Below are 22,713 nucleotides of genomic sequence, written 5' to 3' on the forward strand. Positions count from 1 at the left end.
CATTTAGGCTGCAAGTCCAGACCCACCTCCGTGTAGTTCATTTTTTGTTAGAAGAATTGTTAGTTAAGTACACAATATATCTGTTAGTATTTTGAGTCACTTTTACTAAGCCCATCAAAAATTACCTATCAAGAAAAGTCCACCCAGAGTGGACGTGAGCCTGTTATTGGTTTGTTGAGACTTTTAACCTACTTTTACATAATAAAAACATTTATTTTGGTACATTAAATCAGAGTACAGATACATTCCTGCAGGAGGAGGATGCGTTGAATGGATTGAAACAGTAACCACATGCATGTCCTATAGGTGTTCTTTTTTCTAGATTTCTATCCCGGTTTAGGGAGAGAAGTCCGTCCCTACAGGAAGAAATCCAAGAGGACCCATGACTGTACAGTTATTAAATTGCCAGAGGAAAACTTGCAGCAAGAGATGCTGAACAAGCAACAAAACAAATGCTTGAGACAAGACGTATGAAGAAGATGACCACCACCTGAAGAGTGATGAAAGTGCATTCCTTGAGGTGCTGAAAAACCATAAGGGATACTAGACAAAAAAAGTGCAAAACTGAGGAAACAATCACTTGACACGAGGGGTTGGGGAAGCAAAGACATAAATGTGCTTGATGCTAATCTTACAAGCACTTGACAAATGAGGTGCAAGAAATCCAGACAAGTCTTTGAAGGAAAAGGCTTGATTGTCTGGAAAAGCTCTTAATATGTAAGGACTCCCAAGTTCAAAATAACCTTTATTCGGCGTAAGCCATATCGGTTCACATCGCAACAAAAGAATTCACAAAACATCCCAACAGCATAGGGTTTTAAAATCGTCATCTTTTAAAAATAAAAAATAAACATTTATATGCTCTAAAATCATTTGCTAAAAATAGAATAAGGATACGACATACAATACCATTTATCAACCAAAGACCTGGGAAAACCAGGTCAGTACCCGCCTCGACAGGTCTGAAACCTGAGATGTGGGGGTTAATTTGTTTCCAAACCTTTACAGAGTACACACAAGGGCCTTATTCCTAAATAGCCCGGCTCCATGGATATATTTAGACACAAAGTAAGCCAAGGTCAGATCCGTGGACTCCTTACATAGGTGAACAGCTTTGCTGACAGAACCCCATGTAATCTAAACGGGGGTTTCAAATACAATACTCTGAGATCATTCAGTGTGTCGCAAAATAATAAAAAGTGCACCATTGTTTCCACCCCATTTTCGCACAGCAGACACTCAGATTGTTCTGACCCCGCCACCTTTTAGTTGTCTCTTAAGGGCAGAGAGCCCAGGTGTAGCCTCATGTACAACGCCTGGGCAAATGCTGGCTTGAGGATGTTCGGTAGTTTTCAATCCATTGGGAGTCTTTTATGGCAAGATACTCCAGGCCCGTGGCCAGTGCAAGTGTGAGGGTCCTAGCTCTTATCTCCTTAAATCTACTCTGTTTTTGACTTTGTGCTCCATCTGACGTGGGTTTTGACAGTAGACCGAGAGACTCAGCTGGGCCAGCTAATGTTTGACGTGCATCAGCCAGGGAACCATCTGCCAACCCCTCAGAGATGGCACATATTCTGAGATCTGGCGATATTCTGCTGTTTCCCGGCTCCCCAAATCCTGACCCAATACAAAAACTTGTGTAATTGCTAGTTGCTCATCAATTGGTGGGAGATTACACTCCATGTGAGAGGAGCTAGTTGGGGTGGTTTGGGGGAGCAACAGTGTAGCTTTCAGGAATGTATTTTCTGTTCTTGTGACAATGTCTGCGTAGCCACACATAGCCCCAGACTTCTGCCAGTAAATAGCTGATGTCTTGGCTTGCGCCTGGTAAAGGCCCAAAGCCGGCCCCAACGCCCCCCGTCATGTCTTGCATAATAAGCCTTAACCACCCTCTGGCTTTCTCTAGCATGTTGTTGGCCTTGATAACCTGGTTGTCCCACCATCCCCTCCACCCCCCCTTTGAGAATTGGATCCCCGGGTATTAGGCAAGATTGTATGCAGTACCCTTGGGGTGCACTACAACAGCCCTGACCTCCTGGCAATAGGAACCCAACCTTTAGTATAAGCTTGTACTACACAGGTTGGTAGCGTGTTGAGCAGCCAGGCTTAGCTCAAGAGGGGTCGATGTGAGCTGTAGGGGTGTTATACGGAAATTCAGTGACAAGTATTCAAATAAACACTTGCACACAAGGTTTCTTGAATAAACAATTATACATTTATCAGTCCGAGTAAGCCTTCTTCAGAAGGGGGCAATATAACAGTAACAATCAAATAAACTCCAAAAATACACTCTCTTAATATTTCTAAATCAGGAAGTACACTTTTGGGATGGCCCACAGATAAGACCTACACCCTCAGGTGACTTCAATAGTTAGGTTGCTGGGGACTTAATATATCACTTGCATTTAGAATCATATTTAAGAGTTTGTCAAAGAGAGAGGTTATTATGACACAGCAAATATTTCTCAAAGCAGGCAAGTAATTTTCTAACCCCCTCCGCCCCCCCAATGCAAAGTTAGTTGACCCTTTCCTGGAAGGAAGACCAAACGCATTCAGAGAGCCAGGCTAAGCCAAAGTCAATTTGAGCAAAAGTCTAGGTGAAACTGAAGCACTTCTCAGAGGTAGGTAAAAGTCTTGCACAATGTTTTAAAAAGTCTTAGTAGAAAGAAGAATTCAAAGTAGTGCCACAAGCTGTTTAGGCTTGTGAGGTAAAGAAGCTGTCAGCAACTCTACAGAGCAACCACAACAAGTCTCACCGACTGAGAACAAGTGTAGTTACACGACAAGAGATAAGTTCTCTTAGACTGTACAGTACCTTTAGGTGGAAGAAAAGTGCAGCAAATTACTTTTGTTCTTGTTCAGCTCTGCAGATCTCACTGTTCCTGGGCCTCAGTCGTGGGGACAAGAGGGGGGACTTCTGGGGACTCCTGCTCTGCAATGGGATGGTCACCGACCGCAACCGCCAATGTTCAAACAAGTGACACTTTGTTTTTACAGCTCTTCCGGACTACCGCTAATAGCAACGCTGCGGTTTCTGGCTGTTGAGATGGACTTTCCTTGCTTCTGGGGTCCTGCACTCTGTTGAGGAGGCTCGGGCACGGTCAGTCCTGCTTCGTGGGAGTCCTTGGCCAACTTCAAAGCCACACACACAATCTGGTGTACTTCTCCCTGGCATTTCGGTTTCCAGCAGCAACTCTGTGGAAATGCAACCAGCTCAGAGAATGTCCAGGTGGCTTACTTTGGAGTTGATTGGTCCCACCAACTCCAGGAGAGAAGTTGTCCTTGCAGGGGCTTCTCTGTCGATACAAATTTGTAGTTTCAGCACAGCAGAAGGGCTTCACCGGGCAAACCAACGGTCCAGGAGTTGCAGCAGGTGTCCTCTTTAAGTTCAATAATCGGTTCCTTCGTCCAGTGGTCAACTCTGCCCTCCAAGCCAAAAAGCCACACCTTTTATTCAGTTCTCTCCCATTCATTCAAGCCTAGCTGTCAGTCACCCTGCAGGGTGGCTGTCCTTGCCGGACAGTCAGCAGGTCAATCACCACAGAGTGCATTTGGGTCTCCTAGGAGACTGAGCACAGGGAGTTTGGGGCACCTCCCTGACTTCCTGTCCCCACCAGACACTCTGAAGCAAGATGCGGGCTTCGCTTGTGAAACCCGCCAAAGGCAAAGCGAACAAAGGGACCAAACCTGGTTTTGCACGTAGAGTAAATCTCAAGAAAACCATTCCACAAAGAAATGGCGAAAAAAGATGACCAAGGCCATTTTGAAAAAAATGGCACGCTTGGGTGCTTTACTACAGCTGAGAACGCAGCCTGCGGTAAATGCACACCATGGTAGTTAAAAGTAAACCACGCCACCAGTCATTCAGTGAGGAAAGGGTAACACAAAAATGTTACACGAGAAGCTAAACCCCTCCAGCACCCTATTGTAAGATGGTGTGTGCTGGGTCTAGAAAGTTACAATTGTAAGTAAAGTCAATTTCACTTTACTGCTCTTGGAAACAGTAGTTTATCCAAGAGAAGGTATTTAAACCTTAGAAGTCTGAAATACTTCGCTGTGCCACTACACTGAAGGTGCTGTGTGACGCAATGGAAAAGATCCCTATGGAGTTTGTCATACTCCACAACCAAACGAAACAGAGTTCAAAAATCACATCAAAATACATGAGTGGGGAAAAAAGGGTCTCACTCTCCATGTAAAAAAATCAAGCCCTCAAAATCCAGCTAAGTTGCTGAGGGTCTTTAAGGTGAAGTGAATTGGCACCTTTATGAGAATTCTCCCCAACACCGGTCACCTCACTTAAAGAGGTGGAGGCGGACATAGAGGCATTTGGAATGATGGCTGGGTTGAAAATAAATCTAAATAAGTCGGAAATTTAAAATGTGTCTTTTACAGGGGTTTTATTAGAGATGGTGCAGGCATGTTGCTGGGGGTCTCTTAAGTTAGAGAGGAATTAGCACATTTCTGAGAATTCTCCCTAACACCAGGTAATCGTACCAATCCACCTGCTCTAAGATACTGCCATTCGCCTGCAAGTTTAAGGGCTTTGACCTTGCAGTATTTAGAGAGAAAGCCATAGCCTTAGTTTTTGAGGTGTTAATTTCTAATCCCACACACTCTTTCAAACATGCTCAAAGCACGCCGCAGGCCCATCAGGGAAGTGGACAGGAGGACAGCATCCTCTGCAAAAAAGAGGACCGTTATACGTTCGCTCCCCATCCTCGCTGATCCGCATTTTCCTCCTAGAGTCTTCCACTTATTGAGTTTATATATAGGCAGAATAAGATTGGTTCCAAAATGCATCCCTGCCAAACCCCTCTGGCCCCCTGAAATTGGTCTGTTACTTCGCCCCCCTATCCCCATCTGACAACTGCCCTGTTTTCATACAAGAGTTGGATCGGGCGTAGTAGTTCTTTGGGAATTTTTTGCCCCTCAGGACCACCCAAAGGGTTTCTCTGGGGACAGTGTCGAAAGCTGCTTTTAGGTCCACAAAGACCCCATACAAGATGATCTTTATTATCCTTTTATGTTTCTGGAAGATTAAGCAGAGCCTAAAGCTTTGGTCGAAAGTGTTTTTCCCTACTTGGAACCCCGCCTGATGATGGCTTAGTTGGTTCCTCGACCCACACTGTTAGGTGCTGTAGGATTACCTTTGCAAAGGTTTTTCCTCTTGCATCCAGCAGTGATATGGGCTGGTAGTTACTGGGGTAAGCCTTGTTCCCCCCCACCCCCCTCTTAAATATGGGGACAATCACTGCCGTTGTCCAAGTCTCCGAGACGGGGCCCTGGGACAAGATTGCATTAAATGCACTGGTGCCCAGACTGCCATGTCACTCTTGTACAAATCCACCGGGACCCTGTCCGGCCCTGGGCCCCCCACGCTTCTGCACTCTTATAGCCCTAGCCACTTCTTCAGTTGAGAAGTTTAAGTGGTTTATGGGCTCTATAGCCAGGAGTGTGGCAGGGCAGGGAGCTCTCCGGGGGATCAATTGGTCGGGTCTTGGTCACTATACAAGGTCTCAAAGTGGTTTCGCCACGTGGATGTGTTTATGCTTTCCGGGTCCGTAACATCACCTATTAGATCAGCCTCCAGAAGCTTACTCCATCCTTGGCCTCTGCACACTCCTGGATAGTTGACCACCTATCCTGCATGTGCCGCATCTTTTTAACAGTTATAAGTGACTTGGAAGATAATCACATGAACTGAAGCAGTCCCTGTCCACCTCCACCTGGCCAGCCCCTCTCGTATATATGCAATTAATGCCCTTTTGGCTAAAATGCAGTCCTTGTGAAATCAGGCTGCCAGCTTCTTGCCCCCTTACCTGTTTCCCTTTGCTGGGGCAGATAGCATAAACCCCAGTGCCTCTTGCAATGCTACATAATTCGAGCAAATATATTTGGGGCAAGTACTAGCATTGCAAATTACTTGAATCTGGCCAAGGATTTTACCATACAATGTTGGGCCCGAAGATCCAGGCTGATGATCCCCCATTTAATCGAGCGTCGAGCATGGCCGTAGGTTACCATATCAGTAGCCCGATCCACCGCCCTGAACAGTGGGTTGGCAGGATTTATGAGGGAGAGCATAATCGGTTTGTGATCGCTTTCCCATCGGTCCAGAACCTCAAAGCCCACAACCCTGTGCCAATCTTTACCCGAGACCAAGGCATAGTCTATTCTAGCCAACTCTGCGTTGCTGCTGGTAGTGACCTCTAGCCGGTTATAAACATTAAACAGCAAAGCTGATGCCCAGTGAGGTAAGGGTAGTCCCACTAATAATGAATCATCGGACCCTGTGTTCAACTCCCTGGCTTCCCAATTAAGTGCAGCCTTGAGACCGAGTGCCAACCCCCCAAAAAGTCTCTCTTTTGGGCCTTGTTTAGCTTTTGCCTCAAATATCTCATAACCCTTGATGACTACTTCCTCCATGGCCCAGGTCTCTTGGAATGCCTCAATGTCATGTAGATGTAGTAAGCCAAGCCACTCACTATCATTAAGATGTTTAGAGAGGCCTGCTATATTCCAAGAGTATCTTAATTGGATGCAGACTTGGGGGCCTAGACGGTATATCCATTTGGGCCAGTCAATCAACAGCCTCTGAGTTAACCACCCCTCTCCAGGTGGCTCCCCCATTGCAAGGACCCTGCGATATCCTCAGTCCGCCCACTCCCAGTGGATGCTCTTTTCTTACCGCAGGACTTTGAAAATAGTTGGGCAGAATATTTAAAAGTGTGAGGAGACCATGGCTAGTGGAAGAGGTGTTCCTCTAACTTGAGCAAAAACATTTTGAAGACCCAATCTTACATGAAAGATATGTAAAATGACCAGGCACAGCCTACCTTGGACTTATCGGAGCTTCCGAAGTTGCAGTGCATCATTTCTTTGGAATAAAATACAAAGAAGCCAATAATCCCAAGCCCTTGTGTTGGCAACTCTGAAATACACTAAAGCGGAATGATCTGATTAAAAGTGTGAAGCCAAAATAAATGACCTTAAAAAACAATCATAGTAGGAGTTTAAGATGATACAAAGGGAAGAACGCTGTTGGGAAGGGGAGTAATGGATCTAAGATGAAGAAACTCCTGAAATGAAACCAATTTAAATGAGAGCCATTTTCAATAAAGTTATTCCTCAAGTTGGATTACCTGTAAAATTGGTAAAGAAACGCCAGAAGTGACCATAATCTTGGTGCATGCTGTACTTTGTGATTCCGCCACAATCCATGGGCCAGAAAGCCTCTACTGACGTCTTTAAAATTAAAAGTAATTTATAGATCTCTGCCACATACAGAATATACCTAGCTTTGGTCCCAAGCACATTAATTGAATAACCCCCCTCCCCCCCCACACCCACGTGCTAAAACTGACATTCTTGATCTTCTGTTTTCAGTATTTTACTGTTGAGTAAAAAAAAACTTTCAAGGTCCAGCCTTCTAAACCATCATTTCAGACATGTTTACCTTGATCTCATGCATTTTTGTTTTTTGCTCCGAATCCCCTCATTCAAATTGAATGGATGGTATTTTACACAATAAAAGTACCTGGTTATTCAATGTTGTTTCTTACCAGCGGTCCTATTGTTTCCTTGTTCCAAGGGCTTACTTCAAATTGGTTCTTGCAGGGCATGCCACACCTATGAAAGATTTCGATTCTGTACAATAAAAAAGGTCCACTAAATTAGAATAATTCTGCAAGAATGAAGGGCAGCCAAATGAGTAATCCATTAATGGAGAACATTTTAATATAAGGTTCATGAAGAGAAGAGTTTAGAATAATATTTTCAGGGCATTATTTCTTATTTTTTTGGATTCCAGCAGGAAGTAGTCCTGCAAAAATGTGTCTACACACCCCTTGTTTCATTTATTATTAGAATGTCTGGTCCTAAATGAGTGGTGAATGTTCGGTTTTAAACAACTTTTAGTAGTACCAATAGCTGGTGTTTTGCAGCACTTCACTTTTTGAAACATTTTACCTTGAGGAATTTAAATGGTGACCTAATAAGCACTGTTTTTACTTGAATAATTATGTATGTATTTTATATTTTAATCATTTAGATAATGCCCTATTTACTGTGTGAAAATGTGTTGTTTTGGGATGTTTTTACATAGTGGTGGAATTCTGTACATTTATTTGCTGAATTTGTTGAAGGTTTTTGTTTTAATCAATAATACAAAATAAATAACAGTTTTCTGTATTTATTTAAAGTTAGTATTATCCATGAAGACTGGTGTTGGAAGAATAAGTCTTTGGAACAGGAGGTTTTGGAAGATGATGTGTCTGGCATAGAATTAAGGCAGACCGGCTATATGCTGAGGTGCTCCCTATCACATGCAATAACTCTGGTATGTATGAAGGACATGTTTGTTTTCCATCATTACATGGACATGTAATTCTCCGTGTAAAATTATTAGATGAACTACATCAGATGTTAATGTACTTGCTCAGAAAGATTTTCTTTTTGTTGTTTTAATCCCATAGGCTTTTATGGGACACCCTTTCTTTTTGCTTTGTATAGATTTGCTTACCTGACTTTTTAGAGGTAAGTAAAACCTTCTGCTTCACTTCCCTTGTCGTTTTGCTCGTTATGATGAGGAAACTCATCAGTCCATGAGACTATCAGCACTGGGAGGCTATGTCACCCTTGTTGGGTACGTTTTTCCAAAGTCCAATTTTTGTTGGACTCTACAATCCCTTGGTTTCAGGGCCCCAACCTCTAATATAGGACTGTGCTACCCAAGGTTGGTAGAATGGCAGAGCAGCCAGGCTCATTTTAGGAGGGAGAAAGTGAGCTGTAAATCAGTAAACAGAAATCGGAACATACGCAGATCCAAAGAAACACTTAAAGTTATATCAAAAGTATATATTTATTTGCTATTCACACAAGGCAATAAGTAACTAAGTTATACTGTATCCAATAACATCAAATGCATATCAGAATAATAAGGAGAAATAAAGCAGGTAAGTAAAAACACTTATTTGAATTAACTCAGCATTATTATGTTATAAGTAAGTCAAGAATGTAAAGAAGCCAGGTCAACAGGTAAGCAACACTGTAGCAATGCTTTGTAAGGTTTAGGCAGTCTTTCCCTGACTAGAAAATAATTCTTCAGTTCAGGTTTTGGAGGGAGGAAAGCAATACCAAAGCCAGTAGGAATGGAAGATTTACTTCAGGGGAACCAGCAATTCCAAAGCCAAGAGAAATGCAACAGTTCTGATAAAAATATTCTTAGTATAGGTATGTAGCAAGTTAGGTCTTTGAAAAGGGCATAAGAGCTTTGGAGAAGCCTTCCTGTAGAGGCACAAGCTGTTAGGCCTGGGTGACTGGTATTGGGCAAACAGCAAAAACAGTACTCCAAAAGTAAAGGTGCGACACAATTGGCCCAAGGTAAGTTTACCAGGAGCTCCACATTACCTGGATGCACATCTTCGAACCCGGGGTCTCATAGTCCTTGGTTGTGGTGATGAAAGGGTGTCCAGCAAGGAATTCTTCTTACTCCTGCAACACTGTGGGTTTGATGCCTTTTCATCAGCACCAGGAACAAACTATTACTGCTGGTTGGAATCTTCTTTTCTCGGTCCTGCACTCTGGTGAGGGGACTCTGGGGAGAGGATTTGTGCTTCTAGAGGTCCACACGGATGCCACCGAAGTTCAAACGAGATTCACCAACTGCAAGATAATGCACTTCAAGAAGGTAGAGGTACCCAGAGTATTGGGATTCTGCAGCCCTATGGCCGGCTCAAATTGAAGATTGAAGATTGTCTTGAGGCTGGTTCTGCCCACCAGCCCAGAGGAGGAAGTCTTCCTTGGTGGAGCGTCCCCGTTGATGCAAATACAGGGTCAGGACAGCAGCAGTACTTCAGCGGAGCTTCTGCGTTTACTGGAGCTGCTGCAGGCATCTCTGGTCGTCTTCTTCGGAGCTTCAGTTCCAGTGGTCGACTTAGCCTTCTGTCCCAAAAGCCTTGCCTTTTATGCAGGACCCCATTCCTTTTGTCCTTTGGACCTGTCAATCAGCTGGGCGTGTCTGTCCTTGCAGGACACCCCGCCTCAGTTCAAACTCAGTTCCAGCCAGGCATACCTTCAGACAATGGCCAGAGAAGTTTTGGGCTCCTCCCTCACTTCCTGCCTCCGCAGGCACACTGGAGCCGTTGTGGTCTTCACACGGGAATCCTGCCAAGGGCAGAACTCGGAGGACACACCCACCTGGATTGGTAGAAGGGCCAGGAAGGAACAAAGAATGGTGATAAAAGAAGACTGGGCCCAAAGGTGCTGTACTGCAGCTGTGTAAACAGCCTGCGAGTAACTTGCACACAAATGGTAGGAACATGTATCCAATGCCACCAGGCATTCAGGTTTGTCTATTAGTGTAACTAAAAAGTTACAGGAGCAGTGGGAAAGTAGTTACTGTATAATCCATTGGCACCCCACGTAAGGTGATTTGTGCTGATCCACAAAAGAAAAGCTAAGTAAGATTAAGGAGTATACTACTGTCCTTGAGAACAGTAGTTCTCATGGGAAAATATTATAAAAATAAAAAGGTAAGCCCCAGTAACACTGCACATAGGGTGCTGTGTGCTGCAACAGTCACTTACAGGTGCCTATAATAAAATACATGAAGGAAAGCACGACTCCTTGAAAGTAAAAAGAATCGCAGTAGCAGTAAACCACGGGTTCGAAGTCCGAGCAAAAATAGTGGGTGATAAAAAAATAAAAATAAAGTTCCAGTCAGAAAACAGATCAAGGAAATTTGAGAGTCCAGCAAAAGAGTTGGGTCTCTCAGGTTAAGGGGAACTGGCACAAGAAATGAAAATCCTCCCAAACAACCATTTTTGGTAGATTTTTCTTCTTGAGTGAAATTCTCCCCACTTTGTGAGCCCCCAGCATTTTTCTTGGACGATTGTATTTTTGCACTGATTCTCCTCAGTGAGTGGAAACATTTTCCACACTCACTCACCCATTCTTTTACTCTAACCATGGGGAAACCTCTTTATCTCTTTTTGGTACATTTTCATGCAGTTATGCTTTCCTCCATTGTTTTCTGGCATCTACGTTTTATTATTGCAGCACACAGCACTTTCTGTGCATTGTTGCTGGAAGCTCGTTGAGCTTTCCCTTTTATTTAACCTTTTTTAACACATGTTACCAGGGCATGGGCACACCCTGTTGTCCCGCCTGTATTTTATTTTGCGAGATCTGCACACCTCACCCTATGTGAAGTGCTGAGGGGAAACATTGTCTCCCTTTTCTTACTGTTACAGTAACTTAGTTACTATGACAAGTTCATCTGACAGACTGGTGGCCTGTACCTTTTTGCATGACATTTTGTGGACTTTGATCGCAGGCTGCCTTTGCAGCTGTGGTAGGGGGACACAGGGTTCCCCATATGCCCAAAATGGTGGCTGAACTTTTCTAGGCCCTGTTCATGATGACTTGTTCTTACTTGAGCATTCTTCTACCTGCCTGGGTGGGGGAGGTCCTGGTGTCTTTTGTTTTTGGCAGGTTTCTCTGAAAGGACAGGAAGTGTGGGAGGTGACCGAAACTCCCCTGGTCTTTGTCTTGCAGTGTGCCTACGTGGGACCAGTTTGTGCTGGGAGGCTGGCTATGTCCATTGGACAGTCGCCCCCCGCCCCCCACAGCTTGAATGAATGCATGTCTGGTGATTGGTGGGCTTAGACAGTTTTCTTGCAAAAAAGACGAGGGTCCTGGATCAGAAACTCAGCTGACCACTGGAACTGAAGATTCAAAGGACGACGTCCGTAGTCTCCCCCAGCGACCGCCAGAGCCGTCTGAGCAACTCCTGATGTCCCAACATCAACGTCTTAGCGACGGGGAAGCCCCGGGGCGAATGACTTCTTTTCTTGGGCTGGTGGGCCTAACCAGTGTTAAGGGAGTTTTCCTAAATCCACTTGAGGTAAGACTTCATAGAACTATCCAAATGTAATATAGGTCTCCAACTCTTAGTATCAGTCTGTAGTACTCTTGGAGCCTTGGTAGAGTGACAGAGCAGTCAGGCTTATCAGACGAGGAAGATGTGAGCTGTAGGTAAGTACATTGAACACAGTTAGTAATGCAATTCAAAGAAACGCACAATAAATGTATATAAAAAATAGATGTATTATATTTTCACGAGATGTTTTAAAATACTTGGCACATTAAACCAAAACACATAAGATTATGTGTAGATACTTTTCAAATGCCACTGCTTAGTTTGTGGATGATCGCGGTTACAATTGTTTCAGCTTTTGTCACTAATGACAGTTCTATTGTATAATCGGTAAAACGCGCATTCGCGCACAAAGATATACAGTAATTGTATTTAGTTGGCAAAACAGCAGAAGAGTCTTTTTAGAAGGAAAACAGTTGGTTAGTGAAACAGTAGCAGACCCAAAGGTTCTAGAGGCAGTTTCAGCACAAGTTAACAATTTTAACGTCCAATTCCCAACCCTAGCTAAAAGGCAGTTCAGAAAGGGCTCAAAGTCTTTTCGAAGCAGCAGAACAGCAAAAGGTCCTGTGGATAATTTTAGTCTCTAGGTAAGGATACTAGAAGAATAAAACGGTGGAGACCCTTTTAAAGGACTTGCAAAAGGGACCCAAGCAGCAGTATGGGTCAGAGGTAAGAATGGACACCTCTACACGCACTCCAAAGCTCTGCAACGACTTCTTGGATCAAGGTAAGCAATACCTTTTCTCCCCGCAGTACCTTAGTTTAGAAAAAATGTTTGTGGTTGGATTCTCCTTGATGTGTCATCGCTGGACCCAACCTCGGGATTCTTTGGTCTGGAGACGAAAGGCAGGTCAATGGACAGGATCTCTCAGCAGCAGGCTCCACTCATTCAGGATTTAAAGAAAAAGGCCCAGAAGTCAAGCAAAAAGTACTGGAGGTGTCACTAGGAGAAGTGATGAAGCATAACAAATTATAAATCTCCCTAACAACCAGGCCCATGGCGAACTGGAAGAGCTTTGACCCACAATAAACTAATACCCTGGTTCCTGTGCCATTTAGCGGTGCAAATTCAACCGAAGTGTGGTTTCGCCCTGTTCTGTAGAATTTCCATCTTGTGCGATAATCTCCTCACCTGTCGAGTCCCCCAGCACTTTTTACTGAACTATTGGATTTTTTCTGACTCTCATGAGTGAGTGGGAATCTTTTTCCTCACTGACCGTTTCTTTGTTTTGTATTCTGGGCACCCCTTTTTGGGTTTATTTTGATGGAGTCTACTTACCTCCATCTTTTTCAATGACATCTGTCATATCCTAATGTAGCACACATCTCCTTATGTGCAGTGCTACTGGAAGCTCCCTGAGCTTCCCTCTTTGGTTTTATTTTAATTCCTTGTGAGAACTACTGTTCCCAAGGATAGGAGGATGCTTTTTATCCTACCTAAACTTTTCTTGGGAGGTCAGCACACCCCACCTTATGTGGAGTGCTGAGGGGAGACTCTGTGTCCCTTATTCATTTCTCCTGCAACTTTTAGTTACAGTAACAAATCTGTGGCTGTTTGCATTGGATACTTTTTCTACCAATTTTGTGAAACTTAGAACAAAGGCTGCATTCGCAGCTGCGGTAAGGGACACAGGGGACACCATTGATACAAAATGGTTGCCGTCTTCTTTTTTCACCAACTCATAATGGTTTGTTATTTCTTGTTCCTTCACCGTGCTGGGTGGGGGAGGTCCTTGTATGTCTGTCTTCACCGGGATCCCTTTGTGAAGACCGCCCAAAGGTGCCAGTGTGTCTGGGAGAACAGGAAACTGGCAGTACTCAGTCTCCACAGGTCTTTGTCCTCCAGTGTGCCTGCTTCGATCCAGTTCTAACTAGTAGGCTGTCTATCCTGAATGGAAAACGCCCCCACTCCAAGTTTGAATGACAGCATGCATGTTGAATGACTGCATTCCTGCATAAAAGGTGAGGGTCTTGATGCTCAAGCCAGAGTCAACCAATGGAAGATCTATTCCACGACGTCTGCAGCCACCTCCAGAGGCAGTGACCACTGCTGTTGCAGCCCTCTGCCAAGTGACAGGGAAGCTCTGATCCGGACGTCTTCCTCCCTTTTACTGGTGGGACCAACCACTCTGAAGATGACCTGCATTTCGAGTGACTTTCACAGGCTGCAAACCGCCAATACACTGTGACCTGTTGCCAGTTTGCAGGGCATTGCCTTTCCGAAGATCGAATCCTCCAGGAACTTTAGCGGACTGTTTACGGACCTCCAGAGGCAAGATTCTGCACCTTGAAGTCCCCTCATCAGAAGACTGGGCAGAGAAAGCAAGCTGAATCGATTGGGCAGTAACTGCTCTTCACTGGAGCAAGGGTGCCAAAACCACAGAACCGTAAAGAATCCTTTGCAGAGAACCTTTCCACTTGACTGCTGCTGCGAGATCCCTCCAGTATCCCTTCTTCAGTCTGCTTGACCAGGAATCCAGTGACTGTCTCTGCTTCTGCATCATGGAAGCATCGTGCTCCATCTTCACATTTAAGGTACTGTGTGACTCTTCGAAGAACTTACCTAGAGTTGCTTTGCTGCTCCGGTATTGCTGAAGTGCTGATTTGTTCGTTTTGGGAGTTTGCCCATACATGTTTGCCCAGGATTAACGCCTGTGCGCCTACAGGGAGCCTTATCCAAAACCCCTGAACCTTTTTCCCCACCAAAGAGTGTACTTACTTGCTACAAGTCTTCTTCTGGAACTCTTGGCCCTTTACAGCTGGTACCTTGCTTATTTTGCCCCCACAATCTGACTATGAGACTCTCATTCTTAGGTAGGGATGGACTTCCAAAGTCTAAGGCCTCTGTGAATGTAATGCAAGTCTTACCTGCTCTGTGTTGGTTTTGATTCATTCATTCTTTCCTGAAACAGTGATTCCAAGTATTAATTGTCAAAGTGCCTTTGTTTCCAACTATTCTACAAGTGTGTACCAAGTTATTTTACTTTCCAGTATTATACTTCTGTGATTGTTAGTTGATAAATACGTTTGCTAACCTGACTAAACGTTTACTCCCGCATTTCAACTTAAAGTGTACCATTGAATTGAGTTATTGCAAGAGTCCTACTGTATATGTGTATATAAGTGTCTCTTACCTGAATTTCTTTTTAAAAAATGTTTTATTTATACAGACATATAACCACAAAAAGCTTTGTACAAAGCAAATGACATAAATGAAAACACATAACACATAACATATTACATCAATACATCATAAAACCTAAGCAGAAACGTATGTGTCTGGCCGAAAACCAAAGCCATCAGCCATTATTCAATTGCATTATTCTGTCAGTGTTTTTAAAATCTTCATGATATCTTCATAAAATCTCATCACATGATAGATCAGATTGGCATCATTTATTTCCATCAGCGCAACCCACATCACTTTAGGGGTAAACTCAATTTCCTTATTCGAGTATGCTTGCAATGTTCTCATTCTCAATGTGTCTAAACTCTCGCATCTACACAAAATATGTTCAATAGATTCTTTCCACATAAACGACAGTTACGCTCCTCTCGATTTAGGTGCATACGCCCTCCCACTTTTTCTAACACTTCTGCACAATAAAATTTACATCATTTCGTAGGTTTTCACTATTAACGTAGGCTTTAATGTATGTGCTTCGATTGACGCAATCAAACCAATAGGCTATAAATGGTCCACGATTAACCCGTGGAGCTATGTTAACCACATCTCTTTCACAATAATGCTCTTTTATTTTATCCTTGCAGCAATGTTTTATCTGGAGCAAGGAAGAGGGGACTTTTATACTCTGATTTTCTTTTATCCATTTCTTATGTTTCACATACAACCAACCAAGGATCCCCGACAGAGAGCGGTTTTCAATACTAGTAAAGGCTTCCATGAATAGTCTCATAATGGTTCCATTATTTAGGCAAACCAATTTCTCAGAAGTCATTGCTAACGTATGTTCAAATACTCCTGTGATTTTAACGATTGCAAATTCTAACAGGAGAAATTCAGTTGGGAGAGATTGTGGCATGCAAAAGAGTAGCTTCTAGCTTCACAAGATCACCTATGGCCCGCACACTTCAGCTCCATATAACATACAGGGCACCACCTTAGAGGTGTAGAGCAATAGGATTGTTTTATTGGAAACGCCACTTTGTCTGCCGATGCAATTGCTCGGGGCATATGCGATTTTCATGCATTTGGATTAATTTGATTTACAATGTTGGTCCCAACTCAACATGTTGTCTATTATGATGCCTAGATATGTGTAGCTTTCAATTGTTTCTATTTCTTTCCCATCTATTTTCCATATCGTACTCTGTGGTTTCCTACTCTTAGTTTTACCCTTAAATGTCACAATCTTCGTTTTGTCTGTTGATTAGCATCTAGGAGCACCTGTAAACCCTTTGGTGTATAATCAACCACCAAAAAGTCATCAGCATAACCTAACCAACTGTAGTTTAGTGGGGCAAATTTCACTGAACATACTTCTGATGGATTAAATGATACTGCCAAATATGCAAGATATAAATTGAACAGTGTCGCTGCCAGTATATATCCCTGTTTGACTTCTTGCACTGTCAGGAATGAATCTGTTGCATGGCCCATACTGTCAGTTCTCACTCAGACCTTGGTGTCAGTATATAATAGCTGAATCATTTTTAACCAGCCATGAGGAATATTCCATTTCAATAGCTTGTTCCATAGTTTATTCCTCATGACCGTGTCAAATGATGTGATAAAATCAATAAAAGCTACGTATACTGGCAGTTGGCTGCGTTCCTAGGCATATTCTATGGTCAATGTCAGGCATTTCAAGTTACCTATATTATTGTTGTCTCTTGCATGAGATGCCAATGCTAGCCATAGCTCATATTGCTTCTTTTTGTATCTTCTTAAGAAGCTTCGAAACCTTTTTTTTATATATCTTTCACCATTAAAGGGATGTCTATCCTGGTGGCGTCAGGACTTTTATTAGTAATAATCATTGCAATCTCTTTTCTCATCACTTTTTTTCCATTTGGATATTGGAATCATATCTCACATATTTTGTAGCTGGCTTGTTCCATCGTTCCTCAGGACTATTACATGTATGGTTTTTTTTTTTTTTTTTTAGTAACCTCACTAATTCGTATCATTAGATTAGAAAATGCATGTAATATAGTAGATACTGAGTTAGCTTGTGAATTCTGACACTTGGTAGCAAAATGGTGGAACCCTTCAAGTGCTATAGTATTTGCAGCAACGAGATTGGTGGGATTCCAGCCAATTCTGTTTTTTTCCAACATTTAGAACATCATCCCCCGTCTGAAGTATTTTGGTTTCTTTGACCACCATGTCCAACATTACACATAGAGGAAGATGGTCACTTTCCTTGCGATGTGTAACGGACAAATCATCAGTTATTTTCTTAGCTACTTCATTAATGAACACATAATCAATTTTTGAGGCACCCTTACACTAATTCTAGTGTAAGAACTTTGAGTCGCCAATACAATTTCCGTTGAGCATAGTGGGGTTAAACCACGAGAACAAGTTTAACCATAGATTACCCTGCTGGTCTGTCTCCATTTTAGACAAAGGACTAGATTTCATCTGGTTTAAAGGAGAGAGGACATTATTGTATATTCTTGCATTAAAATCACCTACTGCAAACACTGGAATGTTCCCCTCATTGGATTTAAGGATATGCCTCACGATTCTAAAATTAGTTTTGGTGGCAACTCTATTTGGGGGTCATAAATGTTTGATTATAATCTCAGTAGAGATGATATTCTGTCTTTATTAAAACAGCTTGTACCATTGCTGAAGAATGACTAGATGAGAGCAGCCATGGGTGGCACACAGAAACTAATAACCACTTGTGGTATCAGCTGGCGACCTCTAGTTCTGGATTCAAACGCGGAAGTGCGACTCTTCTGGCGAGGTAGTCAACAAGAGAGCTGGTCAGTCCACCGGGAAGTCCAGGAGCATAAAGTGATTGCTCTTCTATTTGGACTTTCAGGCATAGCGCTGGATAGCTATGCCCAGTGACTAGAAAAAGAAGCCTGCATGCTGGAAAAAAAACTTTTTTTCTTTTGTCATTTTTTAAAGTTTTATATTTTTGATTGCTAAATGGAAATTGAAGTTTTTGTAAAAGGTTTTCAGTAACCAAATACAAATAAGAAAAGGAAGTCCAGGAGCACTTCTGGAGGCTCTGAAGTTATGCATTCTCTAATGCGTTGAGACTAGTTGGTCCTAACCATTCAAGGGCTGAAGCACTGCTCTAGGTGTTCAGAGATAAGGCTTAGGAGCAGAGCTTCACCGGGCTGGCTACTGGAAAGGATGCTGGGCCACTACAGGAGTCATCTTCGGATCTTCAGCAGGCTGCTGTCTTTGAGGGATTCTTGGCTCCAATGATCCAAAGAAATGGCTGAGGTCCTCTTCTTATCCTGGACCAAGTGCATGACCTTATAAAGACTGCTGACCTGAGTGCAGGAAGGCCAAACTACAATATTTTTAAAGAACAAGCAAACATCTTGTGCAACAGCTATTGTAGGGCACTAGCCACGTTTAGTAGCCATATGCAGTAAACACCAAAAATATTGCAAAAACAGTAAAAATATAACTGCTGCCCACCAGCTTGTCTTTCGACGCATATAAAAGTAACCAAAATCCCATGATACAAAAGTATTCTCGCTGCACTGTAAGGTGTTGTGTGCAAATTTGGAAAGTAGAATGATTAAAAAGGGAAATATAGATTCCCAGTATTGATAGTTTTAATGACTGACCAGTTTCCCCATAACAATGAGCAAAAGGTAGTGAAGCTGAGGGTTTTACTTCCCCTAAAAAAAAAAGTAAGGACTGGATAGAAACAGAGCAAAAAGAATGGCGTTCCATTGGAAACTATGGATGGAAAGTTGCAAAAAGAAAAGTCTTTCCTAACATCGCCATGAACTGCGGGTGCTGGTCAAACAACACTCATGGTGTGGTCGGAACCTTTTTCGCTTTGGTCCACTCTTGTTAGGGAGAATTCTCAAAAATGTGCCAATACCTCCCGCCTTAGAGCCCTCCAGCTCTTTTGCTAAACTTTGGGACTTTGAACTTTTCATTTCAATGTGTTTTCTGTGTTTTTCTTTTTGGTTATGGAGTCTAACCAACTCCATAGGCATCATCTTTTTCAATTATGTCACACAGCACCCTCAGTGCAGTGACACAGGGAAACCTTTGAGGCTTTCCCAAGGTTTAACTACCTTCTCTGGGATAAACTACTGTTTCCCAGAGTAAGTAAAGTGAAATTGACTTTAGTAGTCTTTTAAATTCCTAGACCCAGCACACCCTATCTTACAATAGAGTGTTGAAGGGTTTACTTAGTATCCTCTGTGTCTAGATACTCATGCAGCAGTCAAATGCAACCCTTTCATCTCAGAATGGCTGGTGGCAGTGGTTTTACAACGAACTACCATAATTTATCCCGACCGCAAACTATTCTTGGCTCCGGTAACGTTAAATCGGGGGAGCCATGTTTTTCAAGATGGCATCTGAGCCCCCTTTGTTAAAACAGGTCCTGGTCTTCTTTTTTCGCCATTTTTTTGTGGAAAGGTCCTTCTAGAGTTTATCTCTGCATGCCAACCAGGTTTGGTCTCTTTGTTCCTTCTCCTTTGACGGCCTTCAGGAGTGAAGACCACCTCTGGTGCCCGAGTGGGGTGGGCAGGAAGTAGGGAGGTGCCCGGAACTCCCTGTGCTTGGTCTCCTAAGAGACCGAAATGCACTCTATGGTGATTGGCTGGCTGACTGTCCGGCAAGGACAGCCACCCTGCTGGGTGAGTGACAGCTAGGCTGGAATGAATTTGAGAGAACTGAATAAAAGGCGAGTCTCTTGGCTTGGAAGCCAGAGTCGACCACTGGAACGAAGGAACCGAAGAAGAGCTTGAAGAGGACGGCTGCTGCCACTCTTGGACCGTTGGTTTGCCCGGTAAAGCCCTGCAGCAGGTCCGAATCACCAACTTTGCATCGACAGAGAAACCCTGCTAGGACGACTTCTCCCTTTTTGAGACCAATCAACTCCAAAGTAAGCTACCTGGAAACCCATCTCGGAGCTGGTTGAATTTCCTCAGAACTGCTGCAGGAAACCGTAGGACCAGGGAGAGGGACACCAGCTTGTGTGCATTACTTACAGCCACCGGAATTGAACTTTGCCCGTTGCAAGCTTTTTGACCAGTCTGAGTGCAGTGCATTAGTCCCCCGACGTCCTTCCTCTTGTCCCCACGTCTGAGGCACAGGAACAGCGAGATCTGCATGAGCTGCCAGGAACAGAAGTCATCAGCTGCATCTTTTTCTTCATTGTAAGGTACTGTGGAACGAGACTGAGAGTACTTGGCTCTCGCAGTGAAAGTGCTTGAAACTTTTGCAACTCACAGGCATAATCAGCTTGTGACCCAACATGTGATTCTTCTTTTTACAAACTACTTCTGAGAACTTGTGTAGAGACTTTACAGTTTACTTACCAGAACCGCTTTATCCTCTTCAAGACTTTAGACCATTGACTTTGGCCTAGCCTATTGAATTGACTCTTCTGGTGAACTAAGTATTTGCACTGTCTAAGAATAATTGTAACCTTTCATGGTCTAATAATCTTTGCCTTATATTCCTCTTGAAAAGTATTCTGAAATAGTATTGAAGAGTATTTGTGTTATATAATTGCCTCCTCCTTATGAATGTTTTATAACTGACAGATAAATTAATAAGTATTTATCAAATAAACCTTGAGTGTAAGAGTTTATTTGAACACCTGTGATTGTAGACCTCTGTGTAACAAATTACTGCTCACATTCCCCTCTTGAGATAAGCCTGGCTGCTCAGCCCCGCTACCAAAACTGTGTAGTACAGACTTATACCAAAGGTTGGTTTGCTTACACCTGTAGTCATTGTTGTGTGTAGTGTTCCTAGAGGGTACTGCATACAAACTCTGCCTAACAACTCTCTCTTTGGATCGCCTCAGAGAGAGCAGTATGCTGTGGGCTTCTCGGCTTCTACGCGTAACATGCCTTCTGTGTCGAGCTGCTTCCGCCTTCCAGGAGGACTTCCCTCTTGTGGCTCACTGCGGTGCACTCCCCTCCCTGTGGCTTTCTCCGCTGGGTTTCCTCCTCTTGTGTTGCACATACAGCCTTTGCTTCAGGTTGTAATGAGATTGGACAATCCGCTCCTTCCAACTCCTAGCGCCTCTGCACTGGAACTCCCCTCCTTTCGCAATCCGCTCCACCCCTACCTTCTCCTCTTTTCGCACTTCCCTTAAATCTCTCCTCCATTCTCCTCCTTGAAACCCCCTCCCCCCTCTCCATCCCCTCCCTCCTCACTCTTTCCCCTTGACTATCTCTCCCCCCTCTCCTACCTCCCCTCTCTCTCCCTTCCCTTTCCCTCCTCCCACTCATCACCACTATTTCCCCCCCATCCCTCCCTTCTCCCCTCAGTTAATTGCTCTTTTCACTGTTTTGTTGAATGGTTCATATTGTAATTTTGCTTCTACCGTTATATTGTTTGTTTTATGTGCTAAGTTGTTCCACTGTATAGCGCCTTGGTGTAAGGCGCTTTATAGATCAATAAATACAAAATACAAATAAAGAGCCATGTACGAAAATGTCTTGGTCAATCCCCATATACCCAACAGACAAATGAGGCTTTTCACTTGAGGGAGGGTGAATAAAAACTCTCTGGGGATTCCTTGTCCTCTAAGGGGGATCCACCCCCAGTGGGATCCGCTTGCCCTGTCCACTAGGGAGCATTAAACATAGCAGGGTCACCTCCCTAGTCCCAAAGGGGGTGGCTTCCCCTTGGGGGGGGGGAAAAGGAACACGTTCCCTGGACTCTTCACAAACCCCTGTACTCCTTCCTCCCCCTACATGGATAATTTGTTTTCTTACTGTCATCGTGGGCGAAGAGGACAGTCGTGTATCATTTGGCTTTTCCACCACATTAAAGGCACTGCTCGTTCTCTCGGTACTGTCTGGAGTTTTCCTGCGTTAAAGGGCCCTCCTGCCAAACCCACCTGCAGGGGTGGTTCTTCACTGAGGTATGGGGTTCTTTGGAATGCACCCTTTCAAGGGGGAGGCCGAAAAGACATGCATGTGGCTGGTGGTTTCCTCTTCCTTTTCTCATCATTGCTTTCTTGGATGCAATAATCTATTTGTCGTAACAAGTCGAAGGATTGCGTGTCAACTAGTCAAACGACTCTAAGCAAGTTTGTCTTTTTACTTCTCCCGCACACCACGACGAAGGCGAACTGGGTCCTTTCAGGCCAACCCGTTTCATGTGCCATGTGCTTGAAATTAGTCACATAATTAATGAGATCTTGACTGCCTTGTTGAAAATCAAGGAACTTGTCTTTACTAGTGCACACCAAATCAGGACAGTCCAGCTTGCCTAAAAGGGCTTGAACAAATGTGCCGTAATTGTCCAAGATCAAATCCACAGACATTACATAAGGTATAACCGAGGGCAAGGCGTTTCCTGTCATAGGTTTTTCATGAATCCTGCCCTGGCAAGTCCAGTAGGATATTGTGTGGCTGAAAAGTAAACTGCACCAAACAAGAGCTAAAAAACTCCTTCAGCTATTTTTGGATTACCGTTGAACTGAGGCACAGTATGGGGTGGGGCAAGGGGTTAGCAAGGGTTCCACTGTTATTACTGAGCAGTCCTCTAGGTTTTGTTTGAAAGCAGCATATTCAAGTTTGGGACTGAACCTCTGCAGTAAGAGCTTGAACCACATGCACTAGATCCTAAA

General features: G+C 43.6%; 1 protein-coding gene across 1 annotated transcript in view; it reads left to right on the forward strand.

The window, feature by feature from the left end:
* LOC138569235 (BOS complex subunit NOMO1-like) overlaps window positions 1-22,713 on the forward strand; it is a 1,101,991-nt gene that overhangs the window by 265,653 nt on the left and 813,625 nt on the right. The window contains exon 15 of the mRNA XM_069647049.1: window positions 8,205-8,341. Within this exon, the coding sequence (XP_069503150.1) occupies window positions 8,205-8,341 (137 nt within the window). The remainder of the gene's footprint in view (window positions 1-8,204; window positions 8,342-22,713) is intronic.

Source organism: Ambystoma mexicanum, chromosome 2q (genome assembly GCF_040938575.1).
Source record: "Ambystoma mexicanum isolate Mex_15411 chromosome 2q, UKY_AmexF1_1, whole genome shotgun sequence".
Classification (NCBI taxonomy): Eukaryota; Metazoa; Chordata; class Amphibia; order Caudata; family Ambystomatidae; genus Ambystoma; species Ambystoma mexicanum.